Genomic DNA, 18,667 nt, shown 5'->3' with positions numbered 1-18,667 from the left:
CAGTGTAGGGAGGCAGAGAGCCCAATCAAGAAACAGAGGCTTAACCAGAGAGAACAACCTGATGGTTCCCAGAGGGAAGGTGAGTGGGGGGAAGGCTTAAATAGCAGAGGGGAATTAAGGAGTGCACCTCTCCTGATGAGCACCCGCTGATGTATGGGATTGTGGAATCACTACGCTGTACCCCAGAAACTAAGAAAAGATTGTGTGTAGGCACAAGCTATGGCAAAACCATAGGCAATTCCCGGGAACAAACAAGGGGCATGCTTTTTTGAGGAGACGGGCTAAGTTGAGAAGTCTGTTACAAATAAAAGTTCTTTGTAGTAAAATGGTACTTTCAAGGATGGTGGGTTTTCACTGGTGAGGCTGTAGCCTGCGTGCGATAAGAAAACCATCTCTTCCTCTGGCTGGAATTGTAGACTATAATCCACTTCCAAGGTCACGCTTGTGTAAGGTCAAGACCTTCCCTTCCTGTTGACAATGAGTGATAAGGCCTGAGAGCTCCCCCTGCTGAAATCTCCTGACTGCATTTTAGTCAGGATTCCATTTACTGACTCAATCACCCTTTGACCAACATCTCAACATTTCCTTCACTCTCAGTTGATAGCAGCAAACATTCTAATCTTCACTTTGATAACTTTTTTTTTTTTTTTTTTTAGATTTCATACACTACTTTTTTTTCTGTGTGTGGTTTATTGAAATCAACAGATTATCCTCCATTTTGTGTGGGCCAAGCTCAGGTTCCTCCATGATGGGTGACTGGCAGGAAGATTATTTTGATTTAAAAACCAATAAAAATCCAGCAGATTCAGGAAAAGTCTTTTCCATTCCCCTCACTACCTAAAAAGAATTGAGAGAGAGAACCTGCCGTAGGATGAGAGCTATCCCCTTGGGTAACTACATTATGATATAAACTAGGTTTGAGAAACAGGGAGGAACCTGGTTAGGCCTCTTTGAAGAAAGTTCTCTATAGCCTATTGTTTTTGAGTGGCCCAGAGAATTTTTGTTTACCAAGTATTTCCTCTTTTCCTTCTTCCTGTGAATTGCACTTCCCTTGGAGTTCCCAGACTTCCACCTTGTTCTATTTCCTCCTTCTCTCCTCTTCAAAGACACATACCTTACATTGCTGGTCTTCGCAACTTTCCCATCTGTGTGGAGTGTCTACATGTTCAGTTTAAATTTGATTTTCCTGTTTAACTCATGCCAATTTGATTTTTAGTCAACAATGAGAACTTCCTCTTCTGTTTCAGTTCATGCTTTTGTATAATTTTCCAATCGATATATATCTATTTTATACGATCAATGTTAAGAAGGAAAAAGAAACAGAAAGGCAGGGCCCAACATTTACATTCTCAGAGAAAATATGAGACACTGAATACCAAGTCCTAACATATTAGGAGTATTAACTAACCTATATGTTCCTGAGGTCCCAGCACAACACCATGGATCCTACATGTGTGCACAGAGTAAAGGCTCAAGAAACGCCGCATTAATGGTATCTGTACATTATCCTCCAAATACAGACTTTCTCAGACTATAACTGTTCCCAGCGCTGGAATGGCTACATACTTTGAACTGACAGGTGCCCTCTAGCTTATAGCTCAACTAATTGTAGCTTCCTTGAGATTTCAACAGACACCTGATGCTAGGGAAACCAGGAACCCGATGTTCCTAGAAGATCAAGCTACACCGTGCTACAACACGGCCTTCCCTGAGTGCAGTGAGTCTCTTTGAGATCATAGTGGGAATGAAAAAGTGCTGTAGCACTGCTTGCCCTGCATGGTAATGCTCACCACTTCTGTGTGCCTCCTCCTTCAACACTTCCTGCTCCGTCTGTGACTTTGTAGATTGCCCTGGGACACGAATCTACCACGTTCCCCATTGGCCAGCCTCCTGAACAAAGCAAATTTTCCTTTCCAATTGTGAAAATTAGTCACGGGACACTCACTCAAATGGAATCAGAGGGTTTTGGTGGGAGCAGCTCTCCTGCACTCCCACTGGGGGTCAACTGCAAATCCAACAGGAAGAGATGGACTGGATATTTTTTTTCTTGAAGGATTTTACTTATTTGACAGAGAGAGAGAGAGCCAGGAAAGAGGGAACACAAGCAGGGGGAGTGGGAGAGGAAGAAGCAGGCTCCCAGCGAAGCATGGAGCCCGATGTGGGGCCCGATCCCAGGACCCTGGGATCACACCCTGAGCTGAAGGCAGATGCTTAATGACTGAGCCACCCAGGCACCCTGAGATGGACTGGATCTTATATGGACTTAATCTGCTTATGGATACTACTCCTCTATTCAGCCAAATGGAAGAGACACTTATGTTTGAAAAAGACTTTTCCTCCTCATGGGCATTTGAACATGAATGGACTGACTTACACAGAAGTAATTTAGAACTTCAGTGGCCATTACTGGATTCACTGATGTTTCCAAAGGAACTTTTATCAAAGATGAGTTGGACAACCATAGTTCTCAAATGGACAAAACTAAATGGGTTTCTATTTTAATTGGTATTTTGAAGGTTTCAAACCCTATCAAGAATACTGCCTCATTACAACATATCATTTTCAAATAAGTAAGGTAAGCAAACAATGACAAAGATGAAAAGGCACATAATTACAAGGATGAAAAAAGTATATGTCGGGGCACTTGGGTGGCTCAATGGGTTAAGCGTCTGCCTTCAGCTCAGGTCTCGATCCCGGGGTCCTGGGATCGAGCCCCGGGTCGGCCTACCAGCTCAGCAGGGAGCCTGCTTCTCCCTCTCCCTCTGCTGCTCCCACTGCTTGTGCTATGTCAAATAAATGCATAAAATCTATAAAAAAGACAAAGAAAAAAGCCAATGTAAAGAATTTGCAAAACCTTTCCCTATTGCTCAGACCTTCCCTGACATCAGAGTATACATACACAGGGAGAAACCAAAGAAATGCAGACAATATGGCAAAGGCTTTAAACAGATCGACTACCTAAGTAAACACCTGTGCATGCACACTGGGAGAAGCCTTAAAAATGTAAGGAATATAGTAAACTTTCAGCTGGATTTTAAGCCTTCCTTGACAGAAGACAACGCATGCAGGGGAGAAACCCTACAAATGTAGAGACCGTGACACAATCATTAACTAGAGCCACCACGTTACCACACATTAGAGAATACATACTGGAGAGACGACAAACAAATGTAAAGAATGGGTAATGTCTTTAACTTGAACTTAACACTTAACTCGAAATCAGAGACCGCGTAGTAGATAGAAATCCTAGAAATACAATGAATAGGGGGAAAACTGTTTGAATATACATTTTGGGAAAAAGAAATCTTTAAAGGTATAAAACAAAATGGCAATCTGGGTAATGAAAAAAGAAATCCAAATAAATATCAGAGAGTCACAGAGGAATGGACTAAGCCTGCACCACTTTTACAATAGTAATGTGGTCCGGATTTTCAGTGGAAACTTGCAGGATTGTATATCTTATGTCGTCATTTTTTTCCCCCTTTACACCAATGGAACCAGCATGAGTGTGAGAGCTTTTTCTCAGTCATCTGATTGTGGTCACCTGTTGCTCGTTATTTCTAAGCAGAATCCCAGACACCTTGGCAGCTGTTGGCTTGAAACATTTTCACCATGGTTTTGGATAGAGACTTCCTTCTAGTTTGACTGAGAGTCCAGAGGTGTTTCCGTTGGCAACTGTGGCCCCTTGAGTGTCTTCTAGGCCATTACCGTCAGTCCTAGGACTCCAGGTGGGCGAAGCATGAAGCTCCTATCCCACATTCCATCGGCCCCGCCAGCATCCTGTGCCAGATTCCACATGAGCTGGTAAATATCACAGTCCCTACGTAGGTACGAGACAAGAAGAATACTTCACAAACATTATAGGCTTCAGATCCTGTTCTGATATACGCAGTGAGGAACACCAGACTTACTCTGTACAGAATTCAGACGTGCCACAGATGTTTTGTGTTTAGGGCTCATTATGGTTGTTACTCTCTGGGTGCACAAGCCTAGGGGCCAACCCTCTCCTAGACACAATATCTCACCTAAATCCTGAGATCACAGCTACGACCCCAAGCACTCTTCTCCTCGGGAGCACCTTTGGGACTTTTTAGACCCTCTCTGCCATCACTGGAATTGTTCTTTTCCATTCGACTGTGTGGGGGAAGTGAACAATGTAGCCTAAAGCAATGCGTGCTTCCCAAATGCCAGCCCCTTTATTCTCTTGAGTGACAATCACTGTGCATTCAGGCTCTTCCGTGTATCCTGGAGGAATTCCAAACGTTTCTCATCTCATGCGAAAAATGAACTGTTTTTCTCCATGTCAACCGTGTATATATTCATGCCTCACAGAGGGTTATGTACAATGACAAGCCAGTCAATTGTAGCTAAAACTGTATGACAGAGAAGCTATGCCACCAATAAATAATAAACCATAGACATACGATGAGTCCTATTATAATACTATATGATTATCCATATAATTTTGATGCATATATGGTCCCAGGAGATAAGGTCAGAATCTAACCAGCAGTGTAACATTGTCTCCTGAAGGAATGAGATGTTCAAAAAACATTTGAATGTGTATTTCAGTATCAGATATTACGTTGGCCAAACATGTACTTGGGTGTGGGTTGTGAAGATGGCTCCACAAACATGGTTAACAAGTTTGTTGCTCCTTCAAGAAGCTGGTGCCCCTCACACTAACTGCAGAATCTCTAAGTAGTGACAGGAATAGTGATGAAAACTTACCACACTAGGTCCTGTGTTACTGCAAACTCAGGAGGGAAGAAGATCCATTCACAGTGCAAGGCTAAGACCCACTGAAACACCTACAGTCATGACCACAAGCACAGCTAGCTGTAACCTTACTCACTGGAGTAGAGGCATCTTACTTCAGGGGGCCCTGCTCAGGGACAGGAAACAGCACACACATATCCTGCATTTGAGGATAAGGCTCCATCAGGAAAGATCCATGCTCTACCTGATGGCCCAGCCTAAGTCTCACCTTCCTGGTACCTGAATCCCTATGGGGGCATCTGGTCAATCTTACTTGGGCACACTCTCCAGGACCAGGGACTCTTTTAACCCTTGCGGATGTCCTGTGTAGACTGGGTTTAGACTAGCACAAGAATCTGAATCTCCTTCCATCTTAGAGAAAGAGGCATTAGTCATCCAGGGCCCTCTCCTCCCTCCGTAGAAGGAATCTCCTTCGGGGGAGCCAGGTGGGAGTCCCCCTGGGTTCCTCTGACTGTGCTAAAGAACACTGAACAAGGCTAGAGATGCAAACAGATAGACACTGCTTTTTTTCCATGGCAATTGCTCATCAGAAAAACAGATGAAGAGTCATGATCCGAATCATCCAGGAATTCTTAGTCAGAGCCTCTGGGTACATGGTTGAATTCAGGATTGTGGAGTCAGTGTGAGGAAGAACAGAGGTAGACAGTGGACTTTGCTTCAGTTGGGGCAGTTCCCTGTGTTGTGGTGTAAGTTCTGGCGTCACCCCTGATGGCTCATCCATGGACCAAAGAGTTTTTAGTAGCAGTAGTTGTAGCATTTAGTTCACGTTCTTCTTAAGAAAGGCTTTCTAATACAATTGTCCCAGAAAATTCTGTTGAAGTTGCTTTTTCTTTTCTTTTAGGAAACAGAATGGAAAGAAACTACGTTGATGAAAATACTATGAACTCTGTGTTGATCTTCTTTGGAAGGACCTAGGAAAGACAGAGCTCGAAGTACCCCAGAGGCAGGGAGACGAGAACCCACAGCCAGCTCCTCCCCAGCCCAATCCAGATCCATCCCCTTCAGAGGCTGTGTGCAGGTCTGGCCTGCCTCTGGGATCTCCTCCCTTCCCAGGACAGATTCGAGGGATCACATTCTGAGTTGACTCTTCCTTTCATCTCTTCAAGGCTGGTGCTCACAATTTTAAAAAACCCAGAATCTGATACGAGGGAGTAAAGGACTATATATTTCAATGACTTCATTGCTGTTTTTATCATGAAATCCTGTGCTTCATGAGCCTTTCACCCAGAATCCTGTCTCCCATGATTGCCCTCTTTTTCCCCCCTAAACAATATGGCAGCAGTGATGAGTCCTTCCATGTGCTTCAGGACACTGGTATCAATGTGTCTCAGTACAACTGATATTAACTTTGTTAACTTGGCTCAGGATCTCTCTGCCAGATGCCACCAGAAAACAAAGGCTGTCACCGCTGTTTCGTGGAGATCCTGGACTTTGCAAATACAGGTTCTTAATTAGTCCTGGACCGGGAAGATTCCATTTTGTTCTGTACTGTGTTACAGATATTCTCTTATTACTTTTTAATTTTTAGCAATCCTTTATTACTTTTTAACTTTTAGCAAGAGCAAGCAAGGATCATATAATGACTGTATGTTCAACGTCTTAAAATTCTAGAGCGTAACAAACGACATCATTTCAAGGAAGTAATCAGGCGTTTGTTGGGGTAAGGAAGGAAGTATTCATGGTTCATCCTGCCTTTAACTTTCCCCTTCCCTGAGGGTATTTGTAACCTCCACTTTAGTGATAATTCTAGAAACCGAAGGGTGTAAGGTATTGTTGCTCCCATCTTAAAATCGGATATCTGATCCTTATTTCTGATTCACTAGTACTGGCAAGTAGACTTAAGGAGCTGAATATTGAAAAAGCTTCGTAAGTATTTTAAAGCATCCATCAAGAAACAGCATCTACGGATGCCTCAGTGGTTCAGTCCGTTAAGCATCTGCCTTCGACTCAGGTCATGATCCCAGGGTCCTGGGATCAAGTCCCAAGTCGGGCTCCTTGCCCAGAAGGGAGTCTGCTTCTCCCCCTGCCTGCTATGTTTGCCTCTCCCCTTTTGTGATCTCTGACAAAAATAAATAAAATCTTTAAAAAAAAAAAGAAAAATAGCATCTAGAGAAATAATATTCTATAAACTACTCTACTGTACTATCTACCAAGCATGGTACTGGATTTCAAATAGAAGAATCCCTAGCAACAGTCATGTTTTTATTATCAACAGATCTTGCCATCTCTAGTGTGCATCTCGTCATCTTTTTCAGAACAGGAAAGCGCCCCGGACACATGAAAACAAAGGAGACAGGAGCCACACACCCAGGTAGTGGCAGATGACAGAAGCAGACAACACAGGTGTAGGCCAAAGATCAAAGGACAAAACTGAAGCGTAAAATGGGGTTTGGGAAGCTCTGCTGAATGAAATGGTTCTAAAAGCCCATCTTTAATTCTCTGGTGGTCACCGAGGGACAGCTCCTGTCTCATTCTTCACATACTCCTACAACCTCAAGGACTGACCTTTTGTTCTAATGTCTTCCAGGGCAGTCACGGTGAAATCCAAAAGCCTCCCCATGGCCACCGAGGGTCTATGTGAATGATTGCTGTTCCATTGCTAGTGGAGTCATGTGAAAATCTGTACACACAGGGAGATTCTCAGGTGAGGCCCCAATGGGATTTATTCCTTCTTGATTTTTAAGTGCACTTATCTCCTGGAGACAGAAACAGTCTCGTACAACATCAGGAATGTGGGGTAGACTGACCTTCCCCTATCAAATCTTATGCAGACCAGCCCTACCCATCGAGGCTTCCCCACTGATCACTCTCGGACCCATTCTCAGAACGGTACCTGGGAGCTTCACTGTTTGCCCTGGGCTCACAGTAGAGTAAGTTGGGCCCCTTCATCAATACGTAACTGATGCTAAAAGTGCCAGAATCCTTGGGGATGGGACCCTGGAGATGGTAGATCTAAAATCTACACAGGGGATTCCAATGGGAAGCCCTAGCTGAGGGTGACTTTTCTAAACAGTGTTTGTGAACATTTCCTGTATATACAAATCACCTGGGATTTCCACTAAAAACCGATTCTGGGTCTCTATACTCAGATATCATGAATCCCTAAGTCTGGATGAGACCCATGAATTTGTTTTTATTTTGTAAAAGATTTTATTTTATCTGAGAGTGAGAGAGCACGAGTGGGGGTAGGGGCAGCAGAAGGGGGAGAAGCAGACTCCCCAGAGCATGGACTCAGACAGGGGCTTCTCCCAGGACCCTGAGATCATGACCTGTGCCAGAGGCAGACAATTTAGCAATTGAGCCACCCAGCCACCCCTAGTTTATATTTCTAACAACCATTGAGATCCTGGTCCAAAGACTGCATTTCCAGTAGCACTGAGCTAGAGAAAGCAGAGCACACCGAGTCCCTCAGACCAAACCATCGTGTGTCACCACACATACTGCCATGCACAGTGAACACTACTAACAGTTCCAATAAAGATACTTTCTGCTGATCCTGGAAGGCTAGATGAGGCAGTGGTGTCTGTGCACGGCTGTTTGGGAGAAATGGTATGTGCTCATGCATCAACGGACTCTTTATTGAGCACCTACTACAGGCACCAAGTATAGGAGGCGGCCCTGGGCGCAGGACACCGTGCTGTGAATCTGACATACATGATACAAGCTAATCTCTTGGAAGCCCTGGGAATTGGGTACCTTATGTTCATATTTTTCCAGGAGGATCTGTGCTGGACGAGCCACCGTGGGAGTAGAATTCCCTTCTTTCTTCTTCATCATCAGTCACCTTGAAAGTAATGTTGGATGTGACGGCTCATACAGAGAGAGCAGACTGGGAGTGAGAAGAGTGGGTGAGAGACTCTGAGGGAAATCTGATGCATCCATCATCTGCATGTATGTATTTGGTGAATTTTCATGTGTGGACTATCAGGGCATATCCCAAGAATGGAAGGTGGGGTGCTCTGCGTTCTCTTGGAAGCGCTGTTTTAACTAGAAAGGCAAAACTGAAAATGAAGTTCTAAGTATTTTATTCTCCTTGATCTGAGTCTGAACCTCAGGACTGTGGGAAGGCCAACTCGGGCCACCCAGAGAACGAACTCTGTTCTCTAGACTGTTCTGTGGAGGGAGGATCAGGGATTGGCAGTGGACCGTGGAAGGCAATTCTGTGGTCTGAGGTCATTTTCCTCAGAATCTGAACTGACAAATCTGTCTGAGGCTCTGGCAGCTGCGTTTACCAGAGGGACTATTCCCAGTGGGAATTCTGGAGTAGCCGAGCTCTGTGCCCACAATATTAGGGCCCAATGTCTGGAACAGGAACGCGGGGACCTCAAAAGGTCCGCTGCAGAGATGGGACTCATGGGCGCCTTACGAGTTCATATTCCACAGCAATGGTGGACATCCAGTCCCTGATCCCTACCAGTCTGCTGTCCTCTGCATCGTGACAGGTGCCTGACTCAGGACCATGAAGGGCTCACCTGCGTTCTCCTTCTGCGCATGTGCGAAGTTTGGGTACCAAGAAAGGCAGAAACCGGAGAGGCCATCCAAAAATCTGGGTGCGATAAAAACGTCGCTCAGTGGGAGGACTGCTCTGTCCACAGCCTCTGGCCCCAGTTTGTCCGAACTGGGAACACAGATGTCTGGGCTTGGTTGAGACGCCACCGGAGGCGGTCCTCGGGAGACCTGAGGTGGTAAAGGGAGGAGTACAAGACGGCCGACTGTGGCCCTGAAAGGGGCTGTGTCACAAGATCTTCGTGTTCATGGGCAGCACTCGGTGTAAACACTCCTGCCCATGCGCGGTGAGCGGTCATCAAGAAGGGAGAAGGCTGGGGACTCTGAGCAGAGAGTCGTAGTGGTGTGTCGTGCGCATGGGCAAAAGTGGGCGGAGCGGGACAGGGAAACCTATAACATTGAGTCTTCCGCCCTCTTAGAACATGGGCTCGATGTTTAGGCCACAGGAGAAAGTGCTCAAGATGAAACGTGGTCCTGTGTGGTGGAAACAGACGAACGGATGTACCTTCAAATGTTCAAGACTTACTTCGACCAGTGAATTGTCTCTTCAAATGGTTAGGCATGCTCCACGTGGGGGAGGTTGCAGTGAGGTGTTCACAGACACACTACGGAAGGAAAGCCAGGCCAGTATCTGATGGGCTGCACCTGAAGCAGCTGCCTTCTTTCTGGAAGGCCTAGTTGACTGGAGCTGTTAGAGTTCCTTTTCCTCCATTCCAGTGCATTGACTGAATGAACATGTGGGCTGCTTGCAGACGCTACAGAGACAGTAGAGTCACGGGAGTCTTATCGGCTTCCCTGTAATTTCCTTAACAGTAGAAACACAGTTGGTAGGACATTACGTTTGTTCCTTTGTTTTTGGTGTTTGATTTGCAAGGCCAGGTGAACAATTGTCCCCTCACTGTAAGAACACAGTCACAGGGTGCCGGGGCGGCTCACTTGGTAGACCTCTGTCTTAGGCTCAGGTCTGGATGCTGTGGTCCTGGCTTTGAGACCCACTTCTGGCTCCTAGCTCATCAGCAAGTCTGCTTCTCCTTCCCTCTCCGGCCCTCCCACCTGATCCTGCTCTCTCTCAAATAAACATTCTTAATTTAAAAAAAAAAAAAAAATCATGAAGGAGCAAAAATCTTGTGTCCCAGAACCACGCAGTTAAGTCACCTGTGTACAAATCAAACATCGACATTTCATGATGTGGGTCCTAGCAGGAGACAGATGCATTTAACTAGATATGTGCAAGAACAAGGGGTTTTTCTCCAAGGGTTTTGTATTGACAATTACCACGGGAAATGATGTTTTGGGAATGCAGTAAATCCATTTGTACTAACAGGAAAACACTGCCATCATATAGCATTGGTTGAGGAAAAGAATTCAATTCAGAGGAAGTATGTGACAGTATTTACGGACACTGAAGCAACACCAGAGTATTTTAGTGCCTGTGTGTTAGACAATTCCAAATGGAATTTCACATGTACTCTGAAATTGCAGGAGGAGGAGGGTACACCTCAAACTGACCAGCTGTTAGGTCTAAAGATCAAGCGATCACTACTGGGGACAACTAAGGGGGATTTTTATTTTATTTAAATATTTTCCAAGTTTGTATTCTCTCATTTTTATTTTACGGTTCAAGTTATGCATATTTGTAGACGTTTTCTCTCACTACCGTAACCAATTTTCATACATTTAGGAGCTAAAAAAGAACATTCTACTCTTTATATGCCTGAATTCCAGTGGGCTTGGCTGGGTTTTCTGTTTAGGGTCCAACAAGGTCAGAATCAAGGTTTCATGAGGGATTGGACCTTCTTTGTAGCCTCTAGCAGGGAATCTACCTCAAGGATTCTTGAGACTGTTGACAGCGTTCATCTGCTACTCCCTGTTGATACGTACCCTCTCCATGGTCACAGCTTCTCCATAGTACCCCCAGAGAGAGAAAACATCAACTCTCATTGTTGACTCACACTTTTACCTGTATATTCCATTGAAAAGCTTACTGAGTAATTTATGTAAGTGTGGTTATTGCCTCATGAACTGAAATTACAAACAGCAGTGAATTGTGAATCAAATGCAAATCAGGGAATTAGTGAGAATGAATGAATGAGTGACCTCCTGGAACTCCATCACCCAGAGCTCTACCCGTCCTCGCCCTCTGCCTCTACGCCACATGGTGACCTGAATCTCCACACCTGTCGATATCCATGAACCTTAGCACTCTGCCTGCAATGACCCCTCTAGGCTTCCTCACGCTCTTCCACATTCATATTGTGCATTTTAGACTTTTACACCAGTAAACCCCTCTTCATCTAATTCTAGAGCCCTTAGTCCAAAATCCATTGTCCTGGAATATTCCATTCTTTCCTCCTCCTCCGTGGTCATTTATCTCCCCTCCACCCCATCATTCTAATAACTTCAGACCATTTATTGTGCCTTTTATATCCACTGCCCTCAGTATCTCAGCCATCATTTACCAGGAGTCCTTAGTTTCCTCATGGCCCCACACCCATTATGCTCAACCCCACGCTCCTTTTTTCCCATGGGCCCTTAAGCCTATTGATGCCCACCCTCTCCCAGCTGTGAACATCCCCTCCACCCACATTAAACTCTGTGTCCATTATGTTCCCCAGGCATCAACTTTTTCCCCCACCATTCATCTCTGCTCAGAGTACTGGGCACCCCCAGGCCTCCATTCACAACCAACTATCCCCCTTACACCCCGATGGTTCTTTCACCATTCCTAGGCAATAAGCTTTGTCTGCCTTTTACCCACCCTTGCCTCTGGACTCCCTTTTGCCAAGTAATTCATCACCCATTTTCCCCTTGCTCCCCGTTTTTCCTCCACCCTTTCATTTTCTCAACACATATATGCCTCATTATCAGTAATATCCCTGCATACACCCACCCCCAACCTTCAAACCTGTAGTGCACTTTAATCCCTCAGTGACAGTTAACTCCCTACTGCCTTCCAGCCCTGTTGTGGGTTACACAGAAAGCCTCAGATAAACATGCTCACCTCTTCTTCCTCAGTACCCGTAACTGTAACCTTCTTGGGCAATAGGATCTTTGAGGATGTCGTCAAGCTAAAATGAGGTCATACTGGATTCAGGTAAACCCGAATTCAATGACTGCAGTCCTAATGAGACGAGGGAATTTAGACACACACACAACACTGTGTGCTGATGAAGCCAGAGACAGAGATCCAGCCGAGGAAGATCAAGGAGAGCTGACAGTGCCCAGAAGTCAGAAAGAGGAAAGACTCCATTGTACGGATAAAGTGTGGCTCTGCCAACAGTGTGACTTCAGCCACCTAAGAACTTCCAGAAGTGAAAGCCAGAATTTGGGGGCTTCTTTAGCCCCCAATTGTCCTAATTTGTTCCAGCAGCCCTAGAAAACTAACCCAAGTTCTGTCCTCTTCCCCTGTGGCTGTTCCCCCAAACCCCACACTCTGTGCACTCCGTTAATCCCTGTGGCCTCACCTGCCCCCACTGCGTCACTATGCAATGTTTCATAGCAAGACGGTAGATAACCGAATACTGTGGGAACATTTATGAGCCTGCATGAGTTATGTCTGAGAAACTACGGGCTACTTGGTACAGTCAATTGCCAAGATTTTTACTGCACCTGTTTTTTCACACACGTCAGAATCTGAAAGTAATAGGTCTCTCTCAAGTTGCTGTCCACTGCTCTTTTTTCCAAACCCTAGAAAGACAGAGAAGTGGTTCTGAAAGTAACTAGTTGTTTTGAGGGAAGTGGACTACCACCACCAAGATTTATGGAAAAAGGTGTTGGTTTTAAAAGTGGTAAGTACCACCGAGTGACATCCTCCTCCTCATCCTGTACTTCCAAAACCAAAACGGGCGAAAATCCTTCTTGACATTCTGCCAAACACCATACAATTAAAAACATGGCACAAAGTCAGCCCCTTATTTTACAATGACCTTTGCCATGTTCTACTACTCTCTCTGGTTAAAGTTTACGTTGACTGATGGAAGCGTGGCTATCCTTTCTTTTGGATTCCCTTTGCATAGAATATCGTTTTCCACACCTGCACTTTCAGTTTGACTGTGTTTTTACAGCTGAAGTGAGGGCGCCTGGGTGCCTCAGTCGATTAAGTGTCTGCCTTCGGCTCAGGTCATGATCCAGGAGTCCCTGGATGGAGTCCCACATCGGGCTCCTCACTCATCAGGAAGTCTGCTTCTCTCTCTGACCCTGTCCCCTCTCGGGCTCTCTCTCACACTCTCTAAAATAAAATAAAAAATAAAAATAAAAATAAAATAAAATAAAATAAAATAAAATAAAATAAAATAAAATAAAATAAAAACTGATGTGAGTCTCTTGAAAACTGTATACCTTTGGGTCTTGTATTTCTTTCCATTCAGGCAATTTCATTCTCTGGCTTGGAGAACTTAGTCCCTTTATATGTAAAGCAAGAAACAACTCAAGTATGAACTTACTGTTATCATTCTTTGGTTTTTCTGGCTGTTTAGAATTATTTGACCCTTTCTTATTCATTTGCTAACTTTGTGATTTGATGATTTTCTAAAAGGGTATACTTATTTCCTCCCTCTCTCTTCTGTATCTACTACTACATTTTTCATTTTGTGAGTACCATGAGGCCAAAAAAAGACATCTTCTAGGAGTCTATTTTAACTTCTTTCCAGCTTAAGTTTAAATACTAAAACACCTTCAGAATTCCAGTAATTCATTAAAAACGCCGATGTACAACTGTATCTCATTTTATGGAAGAGTTAGATATTCTCTGAAATGTATAAGAATGTCTTCATTTAAACCACATCAGTCCATACCAATGATTACTATGATGAAGACACATCAGCAGTTTACTACACTGCCATCTCTCTTCTCTTCAAGACCAATTAGTAAAACATTTAATTTGTAACAGACAGAATTTTCATTAGTTCTGATAAATGGAGAATGATGTTCTGAACACAGACTTCATGATGACCTCTATCAATGCTAGAACCACAAAAAGAATAGCCATTTAGATTTTTTTCATATATTTTATATTCTATTGTCCTTCATCTTCCACGGAAAATAGATATGCATGGATCCCACCTAAGGAAAAAGGGCATCTCTTATCTTTGACACAACAACAATACCTACATAGTTTCACACACCCACCAGGAATAAATGAATTTTCTGAAGAGTTGTGAGAGTAGAAACACACCGATATTCGCAAGTCACAAACTTCATATAGGGTCAATGGAAACACACACACACTGAAATTACACCCATGCAAAAATCCCTCCCTTCCATCTTCTGAAGAACAGCATATACATTATCTAACTGACTAACCTTGTATTTATTCCTTCTGATGCCATCTCTGGAGTGACTGAAGTACTGCTTTCCACTGTGAATTCTGTGACATATATTTGACATTTGATGTTCAATTAAATACGTTTCTACATACTCCTATCTTTCAAGTTGCTTTTCTTCTCTGAACTCTATAATGATTTCTAAATTGTAAGATAATGTCTTTCCTCATTCATTACGTTTGTACATTTTGAACCAAGCCTACATTTTTGGACACCAAATAAGAATTGAATTCCACTTAAAGGTGTGGCTACTTTCTTGACATGTTAGGGTTTTGCTCCTTCCTGTATGATTAAGGATGAGTTTGAGCAAGTTATGACTTCCAGCTAGAGGACGGCTACAGTCCGTCATTTGTAGTATTTTCCTCAGTATGAACTCTATGATGCTGATGCGGAGTTAGGGATCAACAATCCTTCCAAATTCTCTCAGTCTTCAAATTTGTAAGACGAACCCCACTATGAATTCTGTGATGTACAGTAAGGCATGATTTCTGCTTAAAAGCCTTGCCACATTCTGTACATTTGTAAGGTTTCTCTCTGGTATGAATTCTGTGATGTTCATTAAGGTCTGATTTCTGCTTAAAGGCTTTGCCACATTCTTTACATTTGTGAAGTATCTCTCCAGTATAAATTCTGTGATGTTTAGTAAGGACTGATTTATATATAAAGGCCTTGTGACATTCTTTACATTTCTAAGGTTTCTCTCCACTATGAATTTTGTGATGTTGAGTAAGGTTTGAGCGCCGGTTAAAGGACTTGCCACATTCTTTACATTTGTAAGGTTTCTCTCCACGATGAATTTGGTAATGGCGAGTAAGGTTTGAGGATGAACTAAAGGCGTTGCCACATTCTTTACATTTGTAAGGTTTCTCTCTGGTATGAACTCTGTGATGTTCATTAAGGTTTGATTTGTTCTTAAAGGCTTTGCCACATTCTTTACATTTGTAAGGTCTCTCTCCAGTATGAATTCTGTGATGTTGAATAAGGGCTGATTTAAGGAAAAAGGCCCTGCCACAGTCTTTACATTTGTAAGGTTTCTCTCCAGTATGAATTCTGCGATGTTGCCTAATGACTGATTTAAGGATAAAGGCCTTGCCACATTCTTTACATTTGTACAATTTCTCTCCAATATGAATTTTGTGATGTTCAGTAAGGACTGATTTAACCCTAAAAACCTTGCCACATTCTTTACATTTGTAAGGTTTCTCTCCAGTATGAATTCTCTCATGGTTTCTAAGGGTTGATTTCTCCTTAAAGGCCTTGCAACATTCTTTACATGTGTAAGGTGTCTCTCCTGTATGAATTCTCTCATGCCTGTTAAGGTTTGATTTCTGCTTAAAGGCCTTGCCACATTCTTTACATTTGTAAGGTGTCTCTCCAGTATGAATTCTGTGATGTTGACTAAGGGCTGATTTAAAGATAAAGGCCTTGCCACAGTCTGTACATTTGTAAGGTTTCTCTCCAGTATGAATTCTGTGATGCCCAATAAGGCTTGATGGATGGGTAAAGGCTTTGCGACATTCTTTACATTTGTAAGGTTTCTCTGCAGTATGAATTCTGTGATGTTTAGTAAGGCTTGATTTATGCATAAAGGCCTTGCCACATTCTTTACATTTGTAAGGTTTCTCACCAGTATGAATTCTGTGATGTTGTGTAAGGCTTCCTAGATTGTTGAAAGCTTTGCCACATTCTTTACATTTGTAAGGTTTCTCTCCAGTATGAATCCTCTCATGGATGATAAGGTTTGATTTCTGCTTAAAGGCTTTGCCACATTCTTTACATTTGTAAGGTTTCTCTCCAGTATGAATTCTCTCATGGTTGTTAAGGTCTGATTTCTGCTTAAAGGCTCTGCCACACTGTTTACATTCGTAAGGTCTCTCTCCAGTATGAATTCTGTGATGTCGGATAAGACCTGATAGATTGCTAAAGACTTTGCCACATTCCTTACATTTATAGGGATTCTCTCCACTACGGACTGTCTTACATATACGTATTCTTGATGACTTGCCAGACATGTTCCCAGGCTTATGATATCCGTATGGATTTATTCCCACATGAATTCTCTGATGATCACCCACACTGGAGGACTGGTTAAAATCTCTTTCACATTCGTTACCTTTATGAGGATTCTCTCTTATATGCACAGTCTTATATATAAGGTTGGATCTTTGATCAAAGACGTCCCCACACTTAATACGTTCAAAATGGTTCTCCTGAAAATGAGTCCTCAGATGTTTTTTAACATTTGAGCCTTGATCAAATGTTTTTTCACATTCACTGCCTTGAGCAATTCTGTCTCCATTGAAAATGCCCAGGTAAGTTTGTAGGGGTGACTCTTCGGTGAGGGACTTCTCAAGTGGACCCCACTTAGCAGTTGTTTCTTCATTTTTGAACCTCTGAAGTGTAGAAATATTTGACTGAAAGGTCAATCTAATTCTCTTTTCAACACTGTTCAAATCATTATTTTCAGCATGGACTAGGTAACTTTCCAGATTTTCCACATTCTCTTTCCATGTACATGTAGGCTTAAAGAGTTTATTGGAGCTCTTGCTTACAGAAACACCCTGCTTTACAGAAAGAGTGGAGTTAATACGGAGGGTTTTACAAACTGTTTTATATCCCTCGCCATCTTGGACAGTGAGAGTCTTATTATGGGCGGCAGTCTCAATTTGGACATATCCTTTACAATCATGATCACGGTCTATCATTAAGTGTAACTTCTCAAGGGCACTATGTTTATAACGACCGACTGACACATTTTGAAACGAGGCTTCTTTGCACGGCTCTGGCAGGAAGCTCAGGGCGCCATGTGAAGTTAACACTGAAAGATATTGAATAATAGAAAAGTCAAGTCATTCCACTTCCTACTTTCAGATAAATACACTGATGACGTCTAACATACAACCATAAAATCAATCAGAAAGCGTCAGCAAGATGGTTGAGAAGGAATCATCAGGACTTCATTCCTCCATGGACACATAAACTTGCACACAACACATGGGCCACATACCTAAACAGATAATTCTGTAGCACTGTCATTGTGTAACACAAATCCCACTCCTCTCCCTCTAATAATCAGTCCCTCTAATAATCAGGAAAAGTACCACTATGAGCCCAAAATCAGAGGAAGGAAGGAATTACTTTTAAAGACTTCTTTGAGAGAGAGAGGTAGGAAGGGAGAGAGAAGGGAGAGCATGATTGAGGTGAGGGCCAAAAGGAATGGGTAAGTAGATTCCCCACCGAGCAGGGAGTCTGACACAGGATTCAATCCCACGATCCTGAGATCATGACTTGAACAGAAGTCAAAAGATTAACTGACTGAGCCATTCTGGTGCCCAGTGGAAAAAAGGAAATTTAAACAAACATGAAACAGAAATGAACAATGTAGGATTTAGAAAAAATAGGAAAATGGCAATGATGGGAGGATTTCGATTTCAGAAAAAAAAACAAAAATCAAAACTGACAGACCTATAAGTAAATCAAGTAAGAATGAAAAAGACCAACTAAAAATTGGAAGCCGTGAAAGCAGACACAGTATCACTGATAGCATAGAAATAAAAACAATTATAAGGCAATGATACATAACTATATGCCGAGAAATAGATACCAAATAATATCAAAAATATATAAACAACCAGGACTCCATCACAAATATACATTTTTAAAAACCTCCACTGATCTACAACTACATAGATTGAAAAAAATAATTTGAAAAAATGCTCAACAAAGAAAAGTCTGCTGCCAGAGGAGTTCACTGCAATTTTCTTACAAATATATAATGAGAAATTACTTCACATCTCCTCAAACATTTCCAAGCAGTAAAGAGAAGGGAGCTGCTGAGAACACTCTCTGTGACACCAGCACTACCAGGTTATTGAAGCCAAAGTACCGCTGCTACAAGGAAAGGCTACAAGCGACCACCTGTGAGAAAGATTCAATGTGAAGTCAACAATAAAATAAAGCCAACTGAATCAAAAGCACACTCCACCATTTTATAATATAAACAAGTGAGAATTCTTCTGGGAATTCAAGGGTATTTCAACATACGGAAGACTATCAATTTG

General features: G+C 42.9%; 2 protein-coding genes across 2 annotated transcripts in view; both read right to left on the bottom strand.

The window, feature by feature from the left end:
* Positions 1-14,707, bottom strand: part of LOC123786904 (uncharacterized) — a 42,467-nt gene extending 27,760 nt beyond the window's left edge. Inside the window, 1 exon segment of the mRNA XM_087871143.1 lies at positions 14,587-14,707. The gene's annotated coding sequence lies outside the window, so the exon portion shown is untranslated.
* Positions 2,829-18,667, bottom strand: part of LOC123786897 (KRAB domain-containing protein 5-like) — a 66,709-nt gene continuing 50,870 nt past the window's right edge. The window contains exon 7 of the mRNA XM_045789231.2: positions 2,829-17,424. Coding sequence (XP_045645187.1) covers positions 15,296-17,424 — 2,129 coding nt within the window. The 3' untranslated portion in view covers positions 2,829-15,295. The remainder of the gene's footprint in view (positions 17,425-18,667) is intronic.

This window comes from Ursus americanus, chromosome 21 (assembly GCF_024610735.1).
Source record: "Ursus americanus isolate L20-20 chromosome 21, mUrsAme1.1.p, whole genome shotgun sequence".
Taxonomy (NCBI): domain Eukaryota; kingdom Metazoa; phylum Chordata; class Mammalia; order Carnivora; family Ursidae; genus Ursus; species Ursus americanus.
Note: the sequence above shows the minus strand (reverse complement) of the source record. Positions and strands in the feature narration are given on the sequence as shown.